Source organism: Lissotriton vulgaris, chromosome 2_1 (genome assembly GCF_964263255.1).
Source record: "Lissotriton vulgaris chromosome 2_1, aLisVul1.2, whole genome shotgun sequence".
NCBI classification, from domain to species: domain Eukaryota; kingdom Metazoa; phylum Chordata; class Amphibia; order Caudata; family Salamandridae; genus Lissotriton; species Lissotriton vulgaris.
In genome coordinates, this window is record NC_141687.1 from 1,534,966,948 (window position 1) to 1,534,988,167 (window position 21,220).

Sequence of the window (21,220 nt, forward strand, 5' to 3'; positions counted from 1 at the left end):
CAACCCGTCCCCAACGGGACGCCTGCTCCCGAACACCCCGGCATCGGCCGGCCCGGGCCGCCATCAGCAGCATTGCCCCGGCCCTGCCGCCATCTTGAACACTGCACCACGAGGCCGCGTGGCCTCAGCTCGACCCCAACCCTGGGCCTGGCCAGGCCCCGACATCGAGGCACCACCATCCACCCAGGAGGTGAACGGACACTTGGCAGGTCAATGGGAGAAAGGAGTGTCGATGGCTCTCCCCCGCCAGGTGCCGATCGCCCCCAGCCTCCCCGGGCGCTGGCTCCACCCCCCTGCTGGGTGTCTGGACTCCCTCATCCCGGACCTCCCGACCTCCAAGAGCGAGGGTCCGGACATCAAAGGAGGCCAGACCTATAACTGGGGCAGCTCCAGAGCAGGAAGGCAGTTGTATCCTGGAGTCGAGAGACACCTTGAAGATCTCATCCTTGACGGACTGCTGGCGCTGCCGCAGCCCTGCCTTGTGAATCATCGTCCAGCCTGCTGGCGCTGCCGCGGCTTTCTGCAACCTACATCCTCATCGGGACCTGCTGGCGCTGCCGCGGCCCTCTGCAACCTACATCCTCGTCAGGACCTGCTGGCGCTGCCGCGGCCCTCTGCAACCTACATCCTCGTCGGGACCTGCTGGCGCTGCCGCGGCCCTCTGCAACCTACATCCCCGCCGGGACCTGCTGGCGCTGCCGCGGCCCTCTGCAACCTACATCCTCGTCGGGACCTGCTGGCGCTGCCGCGGCCCTCTGCAACCTACATCCTCGTCTGGACCTGCTGGTGCTGCCGCGGCCCATCCTTGTGTGAACCATCGCCTTTGCCGGCTGGCGCTGCCGCGGCCCTTCTCAAGTGAGACTTATCATCCGAGCCCGCTGGCGCTGCCGCGGCCCGACCTTCCAGAACTCCGAGCTCGAGGATTGTGAGCTATTCCTCGTACCACCTCAGTACCAGACCGGTACCAAGACTGTCCCGCTACCCCCTTTCCCTTCAAGAGACTAGAATTGAGAGGACCCTCGTGTCCCGATCTCACTGTATCGTGAATATCCTTGCTGCATGAACCGTATATAAAGAGTGTTGACCTTATCCTTGTGTGGTGTCCATCTGTGGGGGGGGAAGTTACTTGTCTGTACGATCGCTGGAGACGGCCCTCCCGGAGGCCTCTCCTCTTGTCCTCGGCCGACCCTCCAGGTCCCCGTCTAACAATAAATCATTGCAGTTCGGACAGGAGATTCTACGCTCCTCAGCATTACAAGCACAACATTTTAAAACCATCTATAAACTATATTATACACCAGCAAGAATTGCGCAGTGGGAAGGCACACTAGGGATAACATGTCCAAGATGGGATAGCACGGAGGGTGATATAGTACACATGTTTGCTGAATATCCGAATCTGAACCCCTTGATGAAAGAAATTGAGGGGTTTTTGAATAGATCGCTGAATTGTAAGGTCAGGTTGAATCCCGAAGTAATACTATTGGGAGTGGGCGAGACCACAGTGCAACCACAATTTGAGTATTTTATGTTTGTAGCTATGGCAGTGCTACGTCTTTGCATAGCCTCTGTATGGAGGGATAGGCTTCCACTCACCATGCAGCATTGGTTGGCCAGGGTATTGCATTTATACAACATGGAAAAGGAGAATTATGCTAGAAAAGGGAAGAAGAGTAGATCTTTAGGTTTACAGACGTGGAAGCCGATTGCGGATTGGAAGAAAAGGGTTGCAAGTAGAGTATACCCATAGGCCTTTTTAATTATTTTTTTTTGTTTTTTTTTTTAGTTATCCTTGGTGTTTTTGAATGGGGGATTCTTGATTATTTTTTCTGCAATATTATGTAACTAAATATCTAGAAATTTCCGATTAAAATGTGAAATGGATTATATAGTTTGTTTTGTCCTGTGCTGGGGGGGGTAAGGGGGAATAAAAGTTGTAAAAAGTTTTGAATACAAACAATAAAAATAAAAAAAAAGCGAGCAGCAGCTCAGTGGTGGCATCAGATGGCGTCATCGGTGAGACCAGGTTCACTGTGCGAGGTGGAGGCGGTGCTCGTCACAGTGCTAGCAGGTCAAGGTGCAAGCAGCGGCGTTGTCATTGCTGAAGCGCTGTAGTCGTCTGATGAGCGGGAGTCGATGGCACTGGCGTCGGTAGGCCAAGGCTGCGGTGTGGGATGAGGGTGGTGCCCCCAAACCACGTTGCAGGCAGGGGCGTTGATTTTGGCGGGAAGTGTTAGTGTCAGGCAGGCCACTGCATCGTCGTGTAGCGAGGCGGTGCAGAGTGAGAGCCCACAGGTCGCAGAGCGAGTAGCGGCTCGGTGGCGGCATCCACAGGCCTCGTCACTGATACCAGGATCGCGGTGCGGCATTGCGGTGGTGCCCTCTGCAGTGCCAAAGCTTCAGTGTGAAGCAAGGCGGTACCCACAGGTTGTGGTGCGAGCAGTGTCTCGGTGGTGGCTTCAACAGGCTTCATTGGTAAGACCAGGGTCGCTGTGCAGCATTGCGACGGTGCCCTCTGCGGTGTCTTTAGGACACAGGTTTGGCAGGGTCATCGTAGATGTCGTCGAGGGGGGTTCTTCGGGTTGCAGCACAAAACACACAGTCCCCAGTGCTACGGGTCGAAGAACCTGAAATCTTTGCTGGTCCTGAGACTTTGTGAACAGGAGGCAAGCTCTACCTCAAGCCCTTGGAGAGTCTCACCACTTTGGTTGCAGAAAGTCCAGTCCAGGGCAGGCCTTCCACTGCCTAAGACAGAAGCAGCCACTGCAAGTCAGCCCAGCAAAGCACCCAGCAAAGCAGTTGTTCCATTCGCAGCTTCTCCTGCACTTTTCGTAGCAGTCTTCTTGTTCCAGATGAGTTCTAAAGTTCAGGGGTCTGGGACCCAGTATTTGTGTCCAAAAATCCTTTGATCTTTCAAGCAGAGGGTGTCTGTGTCCTGCCAGAACCAGTTGGACCGTCTCTGGCGTGAATTCCTGGCAGGAGGTGGAGACAGCTTTGTCAGAGGCAGACCAGGCCCTTTGAGGTGCAAAGAGAGTCCCTCCCTCTTCCACCATCGTAACCCGGGTCTTTTGAGCCCTTTCCTGACCTACCTTGACTATCAGGATCCACCCCACTCCCCAGTCATCTGTCGTCCCAAAAACCAGACAGGCAACCCACATTCTGTTCTATCTTGAGTCCAATGTTAAGTTTGCCCTCTCTGTGGAATCTTGATATATTGTCACCTTACAGAATGTTGGGAGTCAAATAGCCAAAGTTGGCTGGGCTGAGCAGCATATTGGCTGCTCCTGGTGGGGCCTCGCTGTGATCTTGTACCATCTTGAATAAAACCTCTTTGAATCACCTGAACCGGTTTGGATTTGATCGCTGCAAGTTTTTGGCGACGATCTTCAAAATAACCTGCATCTAACACCTTTTCAAACCTCGAGCAACTTCAAGCACAGACTCTACACTAACTCAAGCTAAGCATCGACCTTCAATTGGCATCCTTGACCCCACCAGTGACCTCCCCTCGGTCACCCACAGCAGTCTACCAGTTGTTCCTCTACATGTGCCGTGCCATCTCTTCGTCTTATGTTGTGCCTTCAAGTGAGGGTAAGCCTACTAACGTCTGGGGAAGTGCTGTGCCTTCAGTGACGGTAAGCCTGCCATTCTTCATGCCTGTCAACGTCTATGTCCTGTGCTATTCCATCAGTGAGAGTAAGCCTGTCATTCTGTGTTCTTCTGCTACATTGAGACAGTGACTTCCATAAGTGAAATTTACCAATAGTCTATCTTTTCGATGTGTCAGAGAAAGTGTGCTTTCCCTATTTGTGAATTTGTGAGCTCAGTGGTATCTTCTGTATCTTTCAACAAGCGTAGGTCCTTCAAGTGGAGTTGTCTACCCACTTGGTTGTGCACCGAAAAAACGGACCCATGATAGCAAGGTCAACAGTGGTTGCGTTTTTTTGTAACTGTGGTGAGGCTAGTCTCTTGTGGAGTCTTGTTGGTGAGGAGTTCTCTACTTTGTTTCCACATCACCTTTCCATTTGTGGCCTTATGGAGTTGAGTTCCTGTGTCTACCAGTGAGTGGGGGCAATTTGTTTTGGTGTTTTGGAGGCCGGTAGCGGTTGCTGCTGCACCATGGCTGTTGGGGCACTTACATTTGAATACAGCACGAGCCCCTCACCGTGCGCACACTCTAAACACACACATTATTACCTTATTTCCATTGCCTACCTGCTGCCTCTTGTGACGTCTGGACACTTTTCAATCACTGTGCTGTGGAGGACGCTTCGATGCACGTTGTTGCCGCAAGCCATCCGGCGTGGCGTCTTGATGCGTGCCGCCATTTTTGGATTGGCAGTTTTGCACTACACAGCGTGTTTTCCCTTCACGTTACCAACCATTACTCATTTTACAATCACGCATCTGTCTTGCATGACGTTTTCAATAAAGTTATTTGAAGTCTGCAAGCCGACAGGAACGCCGTCGTAGGATGATGTTCTACATGTCGTCTCTTCTCTTGCTTCCTGAGTATTCAAGTTGAAACTTATTTCACGTACTTTTATTGCTATCTCCATGTTGTCGTCAGAAGCACTGGAGCACAGTTGAGGTACTTTTATTATATTTCCATGTTCTTATCTGCAGCGCCTGAGCACAGTTGAGGATGTCAACTGATGATTCCTTTTACATTCTTCCCAGAATTGTGCATCTGTAAAGTTTGGGGCAACTTCAGTGTCACATTACTGCCCTGTTATCCATGACTGTTTTGTTGCCTCCGTTGAATGATTTTCCTTGGCAGTGTCATTCTCTACATTTTAATCGATGCTATAACATGTGCTATCCTTTTTCACTCTTTTGAGTTACAGTGGTAAAAAATGTTAATATGTGTTTGTGCATATAGTGTTACTAAGCCTGAAGTCTGAAGCTCAAAATCCCTATCTACAGTGTTTGAGATTACAGTGTTTGATGCACTTTTCAAGTGCGTACGTCATGGGATTTTGTTTTTCGCTTGCTTGCTGCAATTATTTTCAGCTTTGTACTTATATGTCTGGTTTACTTTTTACAGCATGTGTTTTTACTGTTAGGCATTTTTAAATTTCATTCTCTTACGCAAGTGTGTTTGTTTACTTCTAAAGCTCGGGTGAGTACTCACTGATCGGTGATATGTACTATGCAGTACATTTTGTCCTTCACAGGATTGTACGATGACTTCTGTTTGGTTTACATTATATGTTTATGGACCCTACGTTTGCACCGGCGCAAGTACATTTTTCTCTAGTTTTATCCTTTTTGGGATTTTGGAATGGGTACTGTTAGTCTCAACATTGTACGTTTTTTTTCTATACGTTCATGGACCCTAGGTATACACCGTCTAGGTACGCACCGTCAAGGTACACACTGACAAGAGTCCATTAGTTCTTTGTTCATATTTGGTTTTTGGGTTCCCTACACAGGGACTGTAAAAGGTTTCTATGTTTTTGTTTTCCTTTCTTCTCTGCTTCTCAATTTAGCTCTTGTTGCTCTTCTTTCAATGGTTTTACAGTTCTGTTTCCTCTGTGTTTTCTCTTTCTCGGTTCTTCTCTCTTGTTCTCTCATTGTTGTGTTTTCATTAAGAAGAAAGGGGATATGTTGTATCATGAGTCCCATGTTATGCTTGCCCTCTCTGTGGAATCTTGATGTGATGTCACCTTACAGAATGTTGTGAGTCAAATAGCCACAGGTGGCTGGGCTGAGCAGAATACTGGCTGCTCCTGTTGGGGTCTCGCTGTGATTTTGTATCATCTTGAATAAAACCTCTTTGAATCACCTGAACCTGCGTGGATTTAATCACTACACATTCCAGCAGAGGCACACAGGATGACAGAGCAAAATAATACCCACTTTCTAAAAGTGGCCTTTATGAACTCAGAATTAAAAGGGCACCCATGCTAAAGGCTGCGTCTATAGACACTGAGTTCAGGCATACCAAACTTCATTCACTTATACCTTTTTCAGGCTAGGTATGTGGATGGCACAAATACGTGCTGCAGGCCCACGAGCAGCGGTGGACTCACAAGCCCCGGCACTCGCAGTGCCCGTTACTGGGGGCTGACAGGTGAAGCGCACATCCAATCATGGCACAATTTACCACAGGAGCACCAGTGCCTTACCATTGATCAGCAGTACGAAAAGCATGCAGAAACGTTATACCAGCATAAACAGAGTCAAAACCGAGAGGGCAGAAAGCAAAAACTCAGGGGAAACAGGCCAAAAGATGCCAAGTCCAACAAAACCTAAGAAATCAGAAGTGCTGTATTAAAATACCCAGGTATGCAGTATTGAAGAGCACCCACAGTGGCTTATTTACAAGCCCCTTGCGCTGCCGGTATGTTACTTTTTCTCATATTAAAAATTACCCACCGGTGGCACAAGGGGCTTGTAAATAAGCCCCACTATACCTAAGTTTTAAAGCTCACCAGCAAATGCAATCAACTATCCTTAGATTGACCGGACACTACGCCACAAACATGGCTGATATCCTGTCTGCTGTAGTATAGTCAATGGAGTATGGAAAATGGCAGAGACAGAATTTCTGCCATGTTTGTGGATCAGGGCCTTATTTAAAATGTTGGAGGATCGATACCCTGTCCAATATATTACAAGTATCCAATCCACCATACTGTAGCCAATGACACTTGTAATAAAATGGATGGGACATCTGTCACATTTTGACAGAGCATGCCATCTGCCAAAATCCAAATAAGGCTCTGAGTATGCCATCCACCAAACTCTAAATAAGGCCCGGAGCTTCTGTGGCCATACAATGAAGCTGAAGCCAAGAAAGAACTTTTGCTATCTCCTGATCGTTAGCTATCCACAAGGCGGAAGAGAGTGGACTGCCACACCAAGGGCCCTACTTTTCGAAATTGGGGGGAGGGGCAAGGCTTAGGAAGGAGGAGGAGGTTAGGTCTGATTTCCAGAGAAGATCAGCATCTATCACCACCATGAAGATGCACAGTGATGGCAGGATTAATGCCACTCTCCTTCACTATCGCGATAATAGAGGGCGCTGGGCAATGACATCATTTCGGTGACACCCCAGTGTTCTGCTGCAGCCCCCTCTGTGGACGTGCATTTCCATGGAGTCAATTCAATTCAAAAATCTTTATTCGTATTTCAGCAAATCCATAAAAGCAACACATTTAAAATACATTGGAATTGTAAGAATTAAAATTTATCCCAAGAACTGTGTACTACAAAAGGTGCGTACAAACACATTCCTTCTCAACCCTGTTGAGACAGCAAACATCTATTCTAAAGCGTGTGAACTCTGAACGGTTGCAGTTTACATTAATGCAAGATAGCAGTACCACGTGATGCAGGCATTCCTTCACACTTACCTGTCAACAGATGTGATTTACGGTTGAGCTGCAAGTCAAACATTAATTTGCTACTATGTGCTCTTAACCTGACCGGTCGGAGACTTTCGTGGTATTCTAGTTAGAAAGAGTCAGCTGAACCAGAAACCAGAATAACAAAATGAGCACCTTTGCCCAAGGCGACGTTTACCAGACAAGCTTTGATCCAAAAGCCTACTTGAAAAATTTCTGCAGCTTAGGATCAGGGCGGGATGGAATTCTGCATTTTCGACTTCAGCAATATCACGAGACATTTTCATCAGGTGAGTGTATTTACATGATCTTCTTGTAATGTCTGCCATTACTCTTTTTCCAAACTGCGTGTTTTTGTAGATCGCCGACGATGTTTTAGAAACATGGGAAAAACATGGTGCAGCCTTGTGCATGACTATATGCATGTTATATACAGCACAATTAGAATCTACGATGAGGCATACATATAATCTATACAACAGTCAGTTCACATAAATATTAAACTCTAATGATGTTATGCACACGAGTTGTCATAAATACATTTTTTCTTCTAATATGAGCAATTTCTCTTTGTAAAAGTCAAAGTGAGTTGACAAGAGAACAAATGTATAACCCGATGTAAGAAATGGTAAACTAATGACAGTTATTTATTAAAGAAATGGTGGAGATAGCCCATTCCTTTCATTTGATGTTCTTCCATGTAAATTACTTGCAGGCAACGTGAGAAAATATGCGGTCTGTGGATGACCTTGGATCTTAGAAACCGGGTGCCAGATAATTGCATCTGTGCTTACTTCATTAGTGTCCATCTGGTCTTTGTTTTCTTGAAGGGGTAATTTAGAGTGTTAAATAGGGGTAGATAAGGCACATTCTCTAAAGTTTCTGACTGCGTGCATGTATGTTTATATCACAGAGCCAGGAGCCTGTGCACAGATGCCATGATTCAGGCGATGAATATGTGCATGCTTGTGTTTAACACAGACTTAATAGACCCCCTACCGAAGGCTCATTTGAGAGGAGAATGAATATCATTGGCCATCGTAGTCCCCCCCAAAAGGCCCATAGGAATCAATGGGAATTGCGAATTCGCAAATTGGAATTCGCAAAATGTTAATGCATTCCATGGGTGCAGAGGGGGGTCCAAAGGACCCCCCTGCACCCCTGAAATGTATTTTAAAATGGATGTTTCACACACACACATGTCCTAAGGACATGTGTGTCTGTAACATGACAGTGTTTAAAATGCTAATTTGAGCATTTTAAACATTTTTCGCAAATTACCACGAGGTTCACCCTCGTGGTAATTTGCCCCCCATAATTGCGAATTCGCATTTTTAAAAACAATCATGCATTGCTTTAAAAGGAATCGCAAATTTGCGATTCCTTAAAAGCAATCGCATTTTTGGAAATCGCTAAAAATAGCGATTTTTCCAAAAATGCTTGATGCATAGTAAAAAGGTATTTAGGAATCGCAAACGGCAGATTTTACCGAATCGCACCGTTTGCGATTCCTAAATAGCTTGATGCATGTGGACAAAAATCCTTTAAAGACGACTTGCAGGTAACATGTTTTACAGCAGGTTTGATAGGAACTTAAAATATTCGGTGTGACAGGGCAGTTTATTGATTTTCAAAGTGTGCATTAAAATTTTCCCCCATTTCCTTTACCTTTCCCAACGTGTCTCTCCCAGGATCATATTCCAATAATATAATAGGACTGTGACTTTAAATGGAAGGGGGTGTGAGCAGGGCTGGCTTTAGAGCTGCTGGCGCCTGGTGCAACAATCATTTTTGGTGCCCCCCCCACCCAAACCCCTGGAGCCTTCTCTGATTCTTCGACTACCACCAGGAAAAGTGCCCATTATCTCTCCAATCATAAGTTATTACTAAACACAGCCTCCCTCTGAGGTCAGGGCCCCCTCCACAGGTCAGCCCCCAGTGGGGCCTCACCGGTCACACTGCCCTAAAGCCGGCCCTGGGTGTGAGTAAATGGAAAGTTACAAACATATCACATTCTAAGCAGAGCAATCTCAAAGGTTAGGCACAGATTGCTGACTCTGGAAGTAGGAATGTTACAGCTTGCTTGCATGTTCAATAGTGACAAACAACAGTAGTGACAAACAACAAAGTCGATGGCAAGCCCGTCTGCGCCCGTCTGTGACCCGACTGCGGCCAGCGCCAAGAACCCTAGACCTCCCACTACGGATCACTACGATACCACCACCCTCCTCGCACTCAACCCTGGAAGACTTAGAGAATGCCAACAGGCCTCACTGAACACGAGCCACGGCCAGTTCTCCTGCCTACACTGCCACCATACACTCGCCGCCACCCTGGCCTCCAACACCGCCGACGCCAGCACCAGCGAAACCCTAAAATGCATCCTTCTCAACGTTCTCTCAGTACACAAACACGCCATGGAAATCTGGAACCTACTCAACTCTCTCTCGCCCGACATCGCCTTCTTCACAGAGACCTGGACCAACGCATCCTCCGCCCCGGACATTAGCACTGCCATCCCAGACGGATACAAGATCCAGAGGAAAGACCGCCCCAACCACCCAGGAGGAGGCCTCGCCATTGCCCACAAGAGCACCCTCCGTCTCACCACCTCCAGCAAAACCTTTCCCTCTGCTGAACACCTGCACTTCCAGATCCAGGCCACCTCCAAAGCCACACTCCGACGAACCCTCGTATACAGAGCCCCAGGCCCCCGAACACTCTATGCCACCACCATCACTGACTTCATCGCACCCCACGCCATCCCCATAAGAAACTACATACTCATTGGAGACCAGAACTTCCACCTTGACAACCCCAGCAACCCCAACTCCACTTTCCTTCATGACAACCTCACCTGCATCGGACTTAAACAACTCGTCAACACACTGACCCACAGAGCAGGACACACCCTCGACCCCATCGTCGCAGTAAGGAAATAGCGTCCAATTCAGCCACACAATGCAGCCGTCATGGACCGACCACCACTGTGTACACTGCGCCATCAACAAACCCAAGGCACCAAAACCAGCCCATGCCCCCCCCCCCCCCCCACAAAGGAACTGGAGCAAGGTTACCGACAATCGTCTTAACTCCACCCTCACCCTAGACAACCACACCTGAGAACCCGACGCAAACGAAGCAGCTGGAGAACTCCACACCTGGATCTGCGATTGCGCAGACAAGCTCGCTCCGCTGCACAACCCCGGCAGACAAAGCCCCAGGAAAGCCACCTGGTTCACCACTGCTCTCCAAGAAGCCAGACACACCTGAAGATGCCTGGAGGACAACTGGAGAAACACCAAGACAACCGAAAACCACACCACCTACAAGGATGCCATGACGCACTACCACAACCGGATCAGAGCCACCAAAAGGAACTTCATCCACAACAAAATCCTGGCCAACCCCACCAACTCCAAGGAACTTTTCAGTGTCATTCAAGAATTCACCAACCCAAGCAGGAAGCCACAGACATCACCCCATCCCAAGACCTCTGCGACAAGCTTGGATCCCATTTCCACCTCAAGATCAAAAACCTCTACGACAACTTCATCAACCATCCACCAGGCGCCACAGATGGATCCCGCCCCCCCCCCAGAAACACCAGCCAGCCCACCATCTTCAAATGGACACCGATCCTTCCTGAAGACACCGCCTCGACCATGAAAAGCACCCACTCGAGCCCCCATCGACCCCTGCCCCCCTCACATCTACCACAGAGCCACGGCCGCCATTACACCGAACTACAATGCACCATCAACACAACCTTCAAAACAGGCACCTTCCCAGACAACTGGAAGTGTGCAGAAGTCAGACCTCTGCTCAAGAAGTCCACAGCTGACTCCACCAACCCTTAAGAACTATCGGCCCATCTTGCTCCTCCCCTTCGCAGCCAAAGTTGCAGAGAAAACAATCAACAGGAAAATGACAAGATTCATTAAAGAGAACACCGTCCTCGACCCATCCCAATCCGGATTCCGAGGCAACCACAGCACAAAGACCGCCCTACTCGCTGCCACAGATGACCTCCCCACCCTCTGGACTAAGGCCACTCTGCAGCCCTCATCCTACTTGACGTATTAGCGGCCTTCGACACCATCTCCAACCGCACACTAGTCGCCAGACTACACAACGCAGGCATACAAGGAACAGCCCCGGACTGGATGCGATCATTCCTCACCGGAAGAAGCCAAAGGATCAGGCTCCCAACCTTCCTTTCTGACCCCAAGAAAATCCCCTGAGGAGTCCCATAGGGTTCATCCCTGAGCCCCATCCTCTTCAGCATCTACATGGCCCCCCTCACAGCCATTGTCCGACAACACAGCCTCAACATCGTATCCTACGTCGACGACACCCAGCTCATCCTCTACCTCACCAATGACCCCACCACTGCCAATTTCAACTTCCAGAAAGGAATGCAAGCCATTGCAGTCTGGATGAACAACAGCTGCCTGAAGCTCAATGCCGGGAAGACAGAAGTCTTCGTCCTCTGTACCACCCCTTCTACATGGGACAGCACCTGGTGGCCAAACGCCATCGGAAGCCCACCTACCCCCTCAGACAATGCCAAGATCCTCGGCATCGCACCTCCAGCTGCTTCAACACCTTCTGCATCCTCCGCAAGACCTTCAAGTGGATCCCCCCTGAGTCAAGGAAGACAGTCACTCACGCATTTATCACCAGCAGACTGGACTATGGAAACACACTCTACGCCGGCATCAACAAGTCTCTACTCTGCAAACTCCAGACAATACAGATCACCGTTGCCAGTCTCGCAGGGCCAGACTGGCTACCGGGCATTTTGGAATGCTGCTGAGATGGGGCCTGATTTTGTTGATGGGGAGCTGCGTGTGCTGAACGAAATTCGTTTTGCTTTGATTATTTCAAAGCACACGCAGGTCTTCATCAACAAAATCACCCCCCACCGCAGGGAAATCAGCCCCCAGCTCAGCAGCATTCTAAAATGCCCGGTAGCCATCCGGCCCTGCAGTCTCGCCCTCGGCATCCCCCAACACAAACACATCAGTCAACACCTACGAAGTCTCCACTGGCTCGCCGTGGAGAAAAGAGTCACTTTCAAAATCCTCACTGACGCCTACAAATGGCAACACAACAACGGACCCAAATACCTCAACGACAGAATCAAATTCCTCGTACCCAAAAGAAACCTCCGATCTTCCAACTTCACACTGGCCGAAACCCCACACATCCACAGAGCCAGAGCAGGTGGAAGATCCTTCACTCACATTGCATCCAAGACCTGGAACGAGCTTCCGGCAGACATCAGATGCTCCCCCTACCTGAACACCTTCAGAAAGACCCTCAAGACCTAGCTCTTTGGCTAAACAGATCTGCGGACTCCCCCTCAGCGCCTTGAGACCCTCATGGGTGAGTAGCGTGCTTACAGTTCCCTGATTAATTCATTGATTGATTGATGGGTTGAATAATTAATTAATCACAGTCACTGCAAATCGCTCAGAGCTGCATTTCGGTCTTTCATCCGCTATGCCATTCTTGGCAGAGACTAGCTATATTTCTGGCTCCTGTTGCAATAGGAACAGTCCAGCCCAAACGCCAGGTCAGGTTTCCTCCAGGTGAGAATGCAAGGAACCCCAGATTGGGTTTAGCATACTCAGACCCAGTGGCATTACGTAAAATGATGCCCCCCCCTGCAAAATGAGAAATGGGCCAGCTGAGTTTCCAATATATTAAAAATGTTGCCCCTTGGGTAGAGTGTGGCTTTTGAGAGGTTTGGGGGGCCTGAAAGGCCCCCACGCCCACACCGCAGTGGTTGCAGGGGCCTGTGTTTTGCTCCTGCCTAAACCTTGTCAATGAGAGAGATCCTTGGCACAGTGAGTAAGGGACCCAAGTGTAGGCAAAAATATTGCACTTAGGGTTTCAACAGCAAAAAATAACAAAGTTAAACAAATAACAAAGTGATGAAAGCGATGTTTGAATTCATCATAGCTACTGTGCTCCAGAAGGAAGAACCGTCTGGCTTGTGTTCCTGTTCAGAGGGGACCTGGCCTGGTATATCAGGCGGGACTGTCCCTATCTGAGCTGCCCCAAGGTTGACATGGATTGTCTAGTTCCTGCTAGGAGGACAAAAAAACAGATGGACATGAACAGGAACGTGATAATTACGTCTGGCTAGCATTAATTCAAGCATTCTACAATACTTTTTTTGCTTTCCTCATTGTGAGGCCCAAAGGGCCAGATGTACAACCGTGAAAATAGCACCTCGCAAATTGTACGTTTTTTGCGACTCGCGATTTGCAAGGTGCTATTTATAATAAACAACAGTGTTTTTCACACTGTTAGCGATTCCCAATAGGGTCGCAAATAGAGAGGCTCATGAATATTAATGAGCCTCCCGCATTTTAAAACCCCATTTGGAATGGCAGGCCCTCCCTTGCATGGTGGCCTGCTGAGCTCAGCAGACCACCATCTCTGGGACTGCATTTAAATGAAGCAGTTTTTTTTTAAAAACGCGGCCTGTTCTCCTTAAAGGAAAATGAGATGAATTTAAAAACAAAAGAATGAAACGTTTTCGTTTAATTTTTAAAGGGCAGGTAGTGGTCCCTGGGACCACTGTCCACCCTAAAAAAATATTTCCCCATGCATTAGCAAAGGTGAAGGGGTCCCCAGGGGACTCCTTCGCTTTTGCACCCCATTACCACCCTCTTGAAGAGGGTGGTCATTTGCAAGTGTTTTGCGCCCGCAATTGAGGACGCAAAACATTCTTACAAAGGGTTGCGCTCACTATTAGGAAGGGAACCCCCCTTCCTAATAGTGAGCCGCAAAACCCTATTTTGTGAGTTGTAACAAATTACCACTCGCAAAATAGGATTTATACATTCCCCATGCTGTTTTTGCAAGCGCAAACGGGTTCACAAACCCGTTTGCGCATGCAAAAATGGTCGTGCATCTGGCCCTAAGTGTGATGCTTATTTCCAAAACTGGGTTCCCACGTCACTGGGCTGCAGGACTCATGCTACACCTCAGTGCCTATCTAGGCTGAAGCCAGTTTCAAGTTGCTTGTGTTCCTGCTCAAAAAGCACTTGGCGCGGCAGGACACGGGGGACTGTTCCTGTCGCAGCAGAACCAAAGCGCAGATGCACGTGGTTGGCTCCTGTCTGAGGTGGCATTGTTGGCAAAAATGATGGCCTAGGCTGTGGCTGGCCCAGAGTAATTACCGGTGGCCCTGATTAATTCAAGCATTCTACCCTATATTTAATTGTTTTGCTTAGGGTGATGCATCTATTGTGGTAAGTATGCTAAGGCAAGAGTCAAGTGCTCACTGTGCGACAGAATGCACATTTTAAAAAAATGACATGGCCAAATTCATCTGGCATTACTTGTGTTGCATTTCAGAGAGGACATGGCCTGACAGTTTGGGCTGGACTGTCCCTACATATGCTTGACCAACGCGGATTTGTGTAAGGTTAGTTCCTGATTGTGCAGAAAAAAGTAACACAATGAACTGGGATATGTGACTTGACTAATTACCAGTGCGAGAGCTAAATTCAAGAATTCTACTTATCACTTTGTTGTTTTCCACCTTAAGGTCGAAAGGTTCAGAAAACACACTTGTGAACAAGTTAAGCCTATATTTCAGGCAGCAAAAGCATCAGACCGCAGTTATGATAATATTATGAAGGAACGGCAGTATCGAAGATGCATAGATTTCACATTCTTCATGCATTCTTAGCCAGAGCACAAGTGCGCCTCTGACGCCAAGGGAATCGTGCGCATCCCCAGCTCAGTGTGAATAATGGTGTGAATAATGGCCCGGACACCAGCTTTAAATATAATTCTAAAATCCAGCCGTTGCCTTCAAAGAAAAATTATATTTCTGTGATTACCTGTGTTTTTGCTGACTTAGATATGACTTACTCCTGAATTTCAGAAATAAGACACCAATAGTCGTGAAATTAAAGATTTTTTAATAAAGCCACTTGTCCCTAAACATTAGCATATCATTTTCTCAAAGTTCAAAGACTGCTTTATGCGATTTTGATTAAAAACCATAAAAGCACAATAAAAAAGATTTTAAAATGTTACAGAGATAGTTACATAATCATTGCTATAAATCATCATTAACAAGTCAAGTGAATAAAGCTTTATTTCGGCAGTTTTCAACCATAAAAGCAGAATAGAAAACCCAACATAAAATTTAAAATTTTAAGCAATTGATCCACTGAATAATATAAAGCTTTACATAAAACCGAGTTAAAAATGCAAATAGGGTCATAATACAAATATGACATATTGTGTATGTTAAAATACCAATAAAAGTAAAAAAAAAAAGACATAGAACGAATACAGTTTACCAAGGAGCAAGAGAAGCTTATCATTCATGGCAGTTGTTTTGCTGGAACCTAACTACACAGGCTTTCTGTAACCTTAATCCTAGCTCTGCGAGTGCACCACATTGAGAACAGAAACCTTGAGGTGGCAAAGGCAATCAATGGAGAAGAATCGTATTTCAGGATCCTGTATACTACTAAGTAGTTCCTGAGGCCCAAGTTGTTGCATAAATGCCGAATCCACCTTACTCTAGCTGTTTTATAAAGGGGGCAAAATAACAGTACATGGAGGTCAGATTCCTCTTTTTCTATGCAGCCCGGACAACTCAAGGGAGTGGTTGTAATACCTCTCCATTTATTAGTTAAAGCCATTAGTGGAAGTGTTCCATGCCTAAATTGGAGATAAAGTTTCTTTGCCATAAAGGGCTGGATGTTGTCCAGAGTCTGCTCGAATTTATAGATGTGTTTGACCTCCAAAAAGCTGTCAGTTAGAACACCCATTTGGCTGTTCTGTGTTAGGCACGCCAAATTGTGTTCCTTTAGTACCAGGGAGAGTAATTTCTTTGAAATGAGGGGGCATGTGCACTCTGGCGAATTCCAGAGGTTAGGTCTCCCAATTTTATTGCAGAGGTGTCTGATATGTTGGAGCCATGGTAGCTTCCCCGCTCCCAGAATGGACAGGACGTTCTTTAATTCCTCCCTGTAGGTGACAAGTTCAGGGGTGCTCCAGAGTCGCCGCCAAAAGAGAAGAGGGTGGTTCGCGATTATATCCTTTATGGGTTCGGCTCCCAGATCGAGCCACAAAGGAATAAATGGTGTACCCTTCGGGAGCCCCAGAAGGAGTCTAAAAAAGTTGTCCTCTGTCAGAGCCAGTGAGTTGTCGAAACAGTGGCCCCACAGTTCAACCCCATAAAGGGCCCCCCCCTGGCTTGTGTCTTATATATTTCTACCGGGGGCCCACCATTTTCAGACTGCATTTGTTATGGACCTTAAGAATACCACCAGAAGATTGTGACAGTTTGAGGTTTGCTTTTGTTACTTGGGGCCCCCAGTCCATCTGGTCATTAATACTGATCACCAAGTATTCAAAAGTGGACGTTCTTTCCAAGGCTATCCCATTCATTTGGGGATGGGGATAATTAAAAGTGTTTGCATGAAAGACCATATATTTAGTCTTAGAGAGGTTAATCTCAGGGTCTCTATTGCAAATCTCTGTCCTCTGCAATCCCATAGGCGACTTGGATAATAAAAGCGTGTCGTCCGCGAACATAAGTGCAGGGATCTTACGATTCGCCAACCGGGGAGAATCTAAATCTTTAGTGGCCAATAGATCGGCAATCAAGCCATTGAGGACGAGAGAAAAGAGAGTTGGGGTCAGAACACAGCCCTGCCTGACCCCCTTTTCCACCGAAAAGGGGGCTGTTAGTTCTCCTTTTTTTCCCAAACGTACCCTTGTAAATGTTTGCTTGTGCAGGCGTTCGATCTGGTCACATAGGTATGGTGGCACACCCATGGCTCTCATTATGGCCCAGAGCTTATCGCGCCGGACCTTATCGAACGCAGATCTTAGATCAACAAAAGTAAGGTACAAGCTACCCCCTTCCAAAATAACAGTCTTCCAGTGTACCATTTGCAGTCTAAATACTGGTCAATGGTAGAAACCTTCGACCGGAATCCAGCTTGTAGCGGTGTAAGGATCTGATGTTCCTCCATCGAAGACTGCAATCTCGCCAGAAAAAAGCATGCATATAGTTTCTGAAAGACATCTATTAAGCTGATTGGGTGATATTTCGCCAGATCTAAGAGAGAGCCCTTTTTAAATATGGGCACTATTTCTGCTCCCAACCAAGTTGGGGGTAACTTCTTGCCCTGAAGAAGGGCATTGAATAATACCCATAGATAGGAGGCCCAAACCTTATGTTCGCTGCGATACAGATCGCCAGTGATTTTATCCAGGTCCGGGGCCTTCGCTGGTAATAAAGAATCCAGAGCCACCTCCACTTCTAGCATAGTGCATGGAGGAATAGTATTATTTGTGCTACTGGGAACAGATGGGGTTCGCAAGAGTAGCTAGAAAGTCTAAAGAAGTGTCTTCGATGCCTATAGAATATAGTTTAAAGTGGAGGCTCCAAACGGCTTCACTAACATTGGGCTTGATTGCAGGTGCTCCTTCAATGTTGCCAGATTTAACAAGATTCCAAAAGGACCTTAAGTCAGGGTTGTCGAGGGTGGATTTAATATTCTCCTATCTGTCCACCTCCCATTCCCGCTTCGCCTCAGCAATACTTTCTTGTATTGGGCCCTTGCAGCTCTTATACAAGAAGCTGTTCCCCCTTTTAATTTCCAGAAGTAGGCCACGTTTGGATAAACCGCAGAGTTTATTATGCCATTGGTTATTGCTGCAAAGACGTGCAAACCCGCTAGTTTATCACATAATCCCTGATGGATGTTATGAAAGAAGAGAGGTAGTCTTGGCTAAAGCTGTCATATGTTAAGCTAAAAGCATTCTCTAAACAAGGAATGGCGAGATGTTATAATGTAGCGACCTTATCCTCTGCTTGTACAAATTTGGTCCATCTTACTCTTCTCCCTTCATTAACAGCTGTTAAAGTGGGGGGCAGACTCCTCAATAAAGTGTTTTTTAATGTGACCCACGGGAGGATTCAATTCCAAAACCAGTGAATTATGATCACTGTCGGGCCTAAAGTTTAACTCAAAGGAAGGAAGGGGGAGGAGTGATCAACAAATGTTGAAGCACTCAGTGTTCTGTAAAATACCCCTCACACACCAAAAGGCCCCTTGGTGTCATGCTTCATCATCGGGGTCCTCGCACCCCTCTATCGGGATGCGGCGTGCTGCGACCTGCGACTACGCAGGAGCACTTATAGAAATGACTATGTGTGGTGTGCGGTGTGTGGGGTATGTTGTTATAAGTGAGTGGTGGGATGTGGTTAAAGATTAAAAAATACCTGGCACATGAGTGTAAAAGAGAACATTTTATTCTGAACTCTGGCTGGTACTGTTAAAAGAAGTGCAGTGTGAGGTCGAACCTGTTGAATTAAGGAACAGGACCTCTGGTGTGCGTGGTCGACATGTTTCGGAGACAAGCTCCTTCTTCAGGACGGGGGCACAACCTCCCCACCTTACTCACGTCTTATTTTAATAAAAAATGTGTATTTACAAAAAAGTTTATTTAAGTATCATTGTGGAGCAAGAATCCAACCCTTCGCTCTACCTCCCTCTTGTGTTTTTTGACACAGGGTCTAAAGTTTACCATGAAGTTTTTTATGTAGCTCCAAAATTCAACACAAACCATGATGTAATCTATGGTGAAGCTCCTTCCAGGTCTGTTATAGGTAAAGTTACCAGGAATGTCCAAAGGAAATCTGCCATTGCATGCTCTAAGTGAAAGGGAAACTGTGAGCTTATGGAGTTGCAACCCTAAGGGGGTCCAACCACAAGCAGGATACATATTAAATTCTGGGATGGACCATACCGAGTCTTCATCGGGGGTAATAGAGTTAATGCCAGACAATGGTTCATAGTGGCAATTGAAGTCTCCCCCTATGACTGTGTATGCAGAGTCAGAGAGGGAAGAGAGCAGGGTGTCAAGCAGGGTCAGAGTGTGTGATGTCTGCGTGATTGGAGTAGGGCGAGAGTACGCATTAATAAGGGCTACCTTGGGACCATCCACAAAGATAAAAGAATACACAAAATATCACGAAACAACCTAGATGGATGCCTATCCAGATGCAAACACCTCCATACGGTCTCCCACTAGCACCCTGAGAAGCGGGGATTAATCATCATGATACAGTTTACACCAAACACGTTAAAAGGGCAGCTCATGTTATATACATAGAAATATTAGACTGACTCAGACAATAATTACAAATGAATGCATTGTAATCCTGTGACAGATTTCGGCTTTTAAAAATGACAACATGGCCAACATAATCAGTTCATTCTCCAACATTTGAAGCCTCAAAAGTGCTGTTCTACATTGTCTGAGTCCCCACTTCTTCAGATAGGACACCTATAGTCGTGAAAATTAAAGATTTTTTTAATGAAGCCACTTGTCCCTAAACATTAGCATACAATTTTCTCAAAATACACATATTTCTTTCGTTATTTGTCAGTTTTGTTTTTGGCTAATAAATGAATATTTTTCACACCAACTCAACTTGAAAATGCTACCCTTTTGCCCTGAAAAGAACATCTAATTTTTTCTAAATATAGTAGTGCGATCACCATAGGATAGTCATTTTAAGTAAGTATTCTCATTTCCTGATGCCACCTATTGACCAAAACCGACCCATATGAACATGCTCCATCATCGTACACCGTGGATGCCTGATAGATATTGGCTCCGGCTACCAGACGGGACGTCAGTGTATGCAACCAGATGACATGTTTACGAGCAGATACCTGAGATACACACACTATCCTAGTGACAGCAACATTAGTGGGTATGTGATGTCAATGATGCGGACAGTACGTCAGAAATACACCCACCGTATGCTGGGCCTGGCCACGAGGTGATTCCCAAGAAAGACCATATCATGCCTAGGATAACATCCACATACCAGTATTAGCTTATGTATGCCATGGTTCCATAAAGTTACGCCAGGGTGACCTCTGAATATCAGCAATGCCCTCATTATACAAAGCATCCTCACTTAGTTGCGGAAAACCTCCACTTATCCCAGGAATGCTCACCCAGTGCCAGTGATTCTAATCTTATGCTAGCAGCAGTGATGTGATTCAGAAAGGAAGATCGTCATAGAGTCATAAGCCTGGACAGCTGGAGGGCACAGATGGTATAACTGTGGGTTTATTGGTAGTATAGTACCAATATCGGCAACACTACCCATCCCTCTGACAGCAATACTTCAGAGAAATAATCAGACACAAACACATTTTTAGTGGGGAAAATTGCTGAAGGTTTATTTGCATAACAAATATGCCAACATGGTGGGTTATCTTACAGGCGATCCCAGGGCAGGCAGCTCCTCGCCATCTGCCCACCTGATGAGCCAATCTACCTGGTGGCCCTCGCCAACTGGTGTTTGTCGATTTGGGGGAGGGTCTAGCCCCTCCCACTGGCGGACCGCCAGTCCACCCCTTACTCACGCCCCTCCCAGCTCGGGGGGGCGGAGAGTTGCAGGCAACCCCCATTGCTCAGGTCCACAACCGCTCGAAGGACTAATAGGGTGCCGTCGTTCCTCCAGGGTCCAATGTGAGGACCTACGTGGGGATTTTGGCTTTCGAACCCTTACTGTGCTCCTGCAGAGGGTACCCTTACTGTACCTTACAGCCTCTGGATCACCCTGTAACTCCGCCACAGAACTGGGTGTGGCCACTGTCACCCCAGGGCCCCCCACCACGATAGACGTAGCTACCTACCCCTTGCTGATTCCATGGCCTCCCCCAAATTAAGCAAGGATAAGTCCATTCGCCCTTGGACAGGTGTATCCCTTCTGCATCTAAACACCCTGTGAACTTTCCGTGCAGTAACCCATACAATATCAACCAAACCCCTGTTCTCAGTGAATA

At 47.1% G+C, this 21,220-nt stretch overlaps 1 protein-coding gene across 2 annotated transcripts in view; it reads left to right on the top strand.

The window, feature by feature from the left end:
• Positions 1-7,423: 7,423 nt before the first annotated feature.
• The window catches only part of LOC147732853 (nicotinamide N-methyltransferase-like), a 200,372-nt gene continuing 186,575 nt past the window's right edge, over positions 7,424-21,220 (top strand). The window contains exon 1 of one of the 2 annotated variants that reach the window (XM_086957399.1): positions 7,424-7,642. In XM_086957399.1, coding sequence (XP_086813525.1) covers positions 7,501-7,642 — 142 coding nt within the window. In that variant the 5' untranslated portion in view covers positions 7,424-7,500. The remainder of the gene's footprint in view (positions 7,643-21,220) is intronic. The other variant, XM_086957400.1, reaches the window with a different exon arrangement.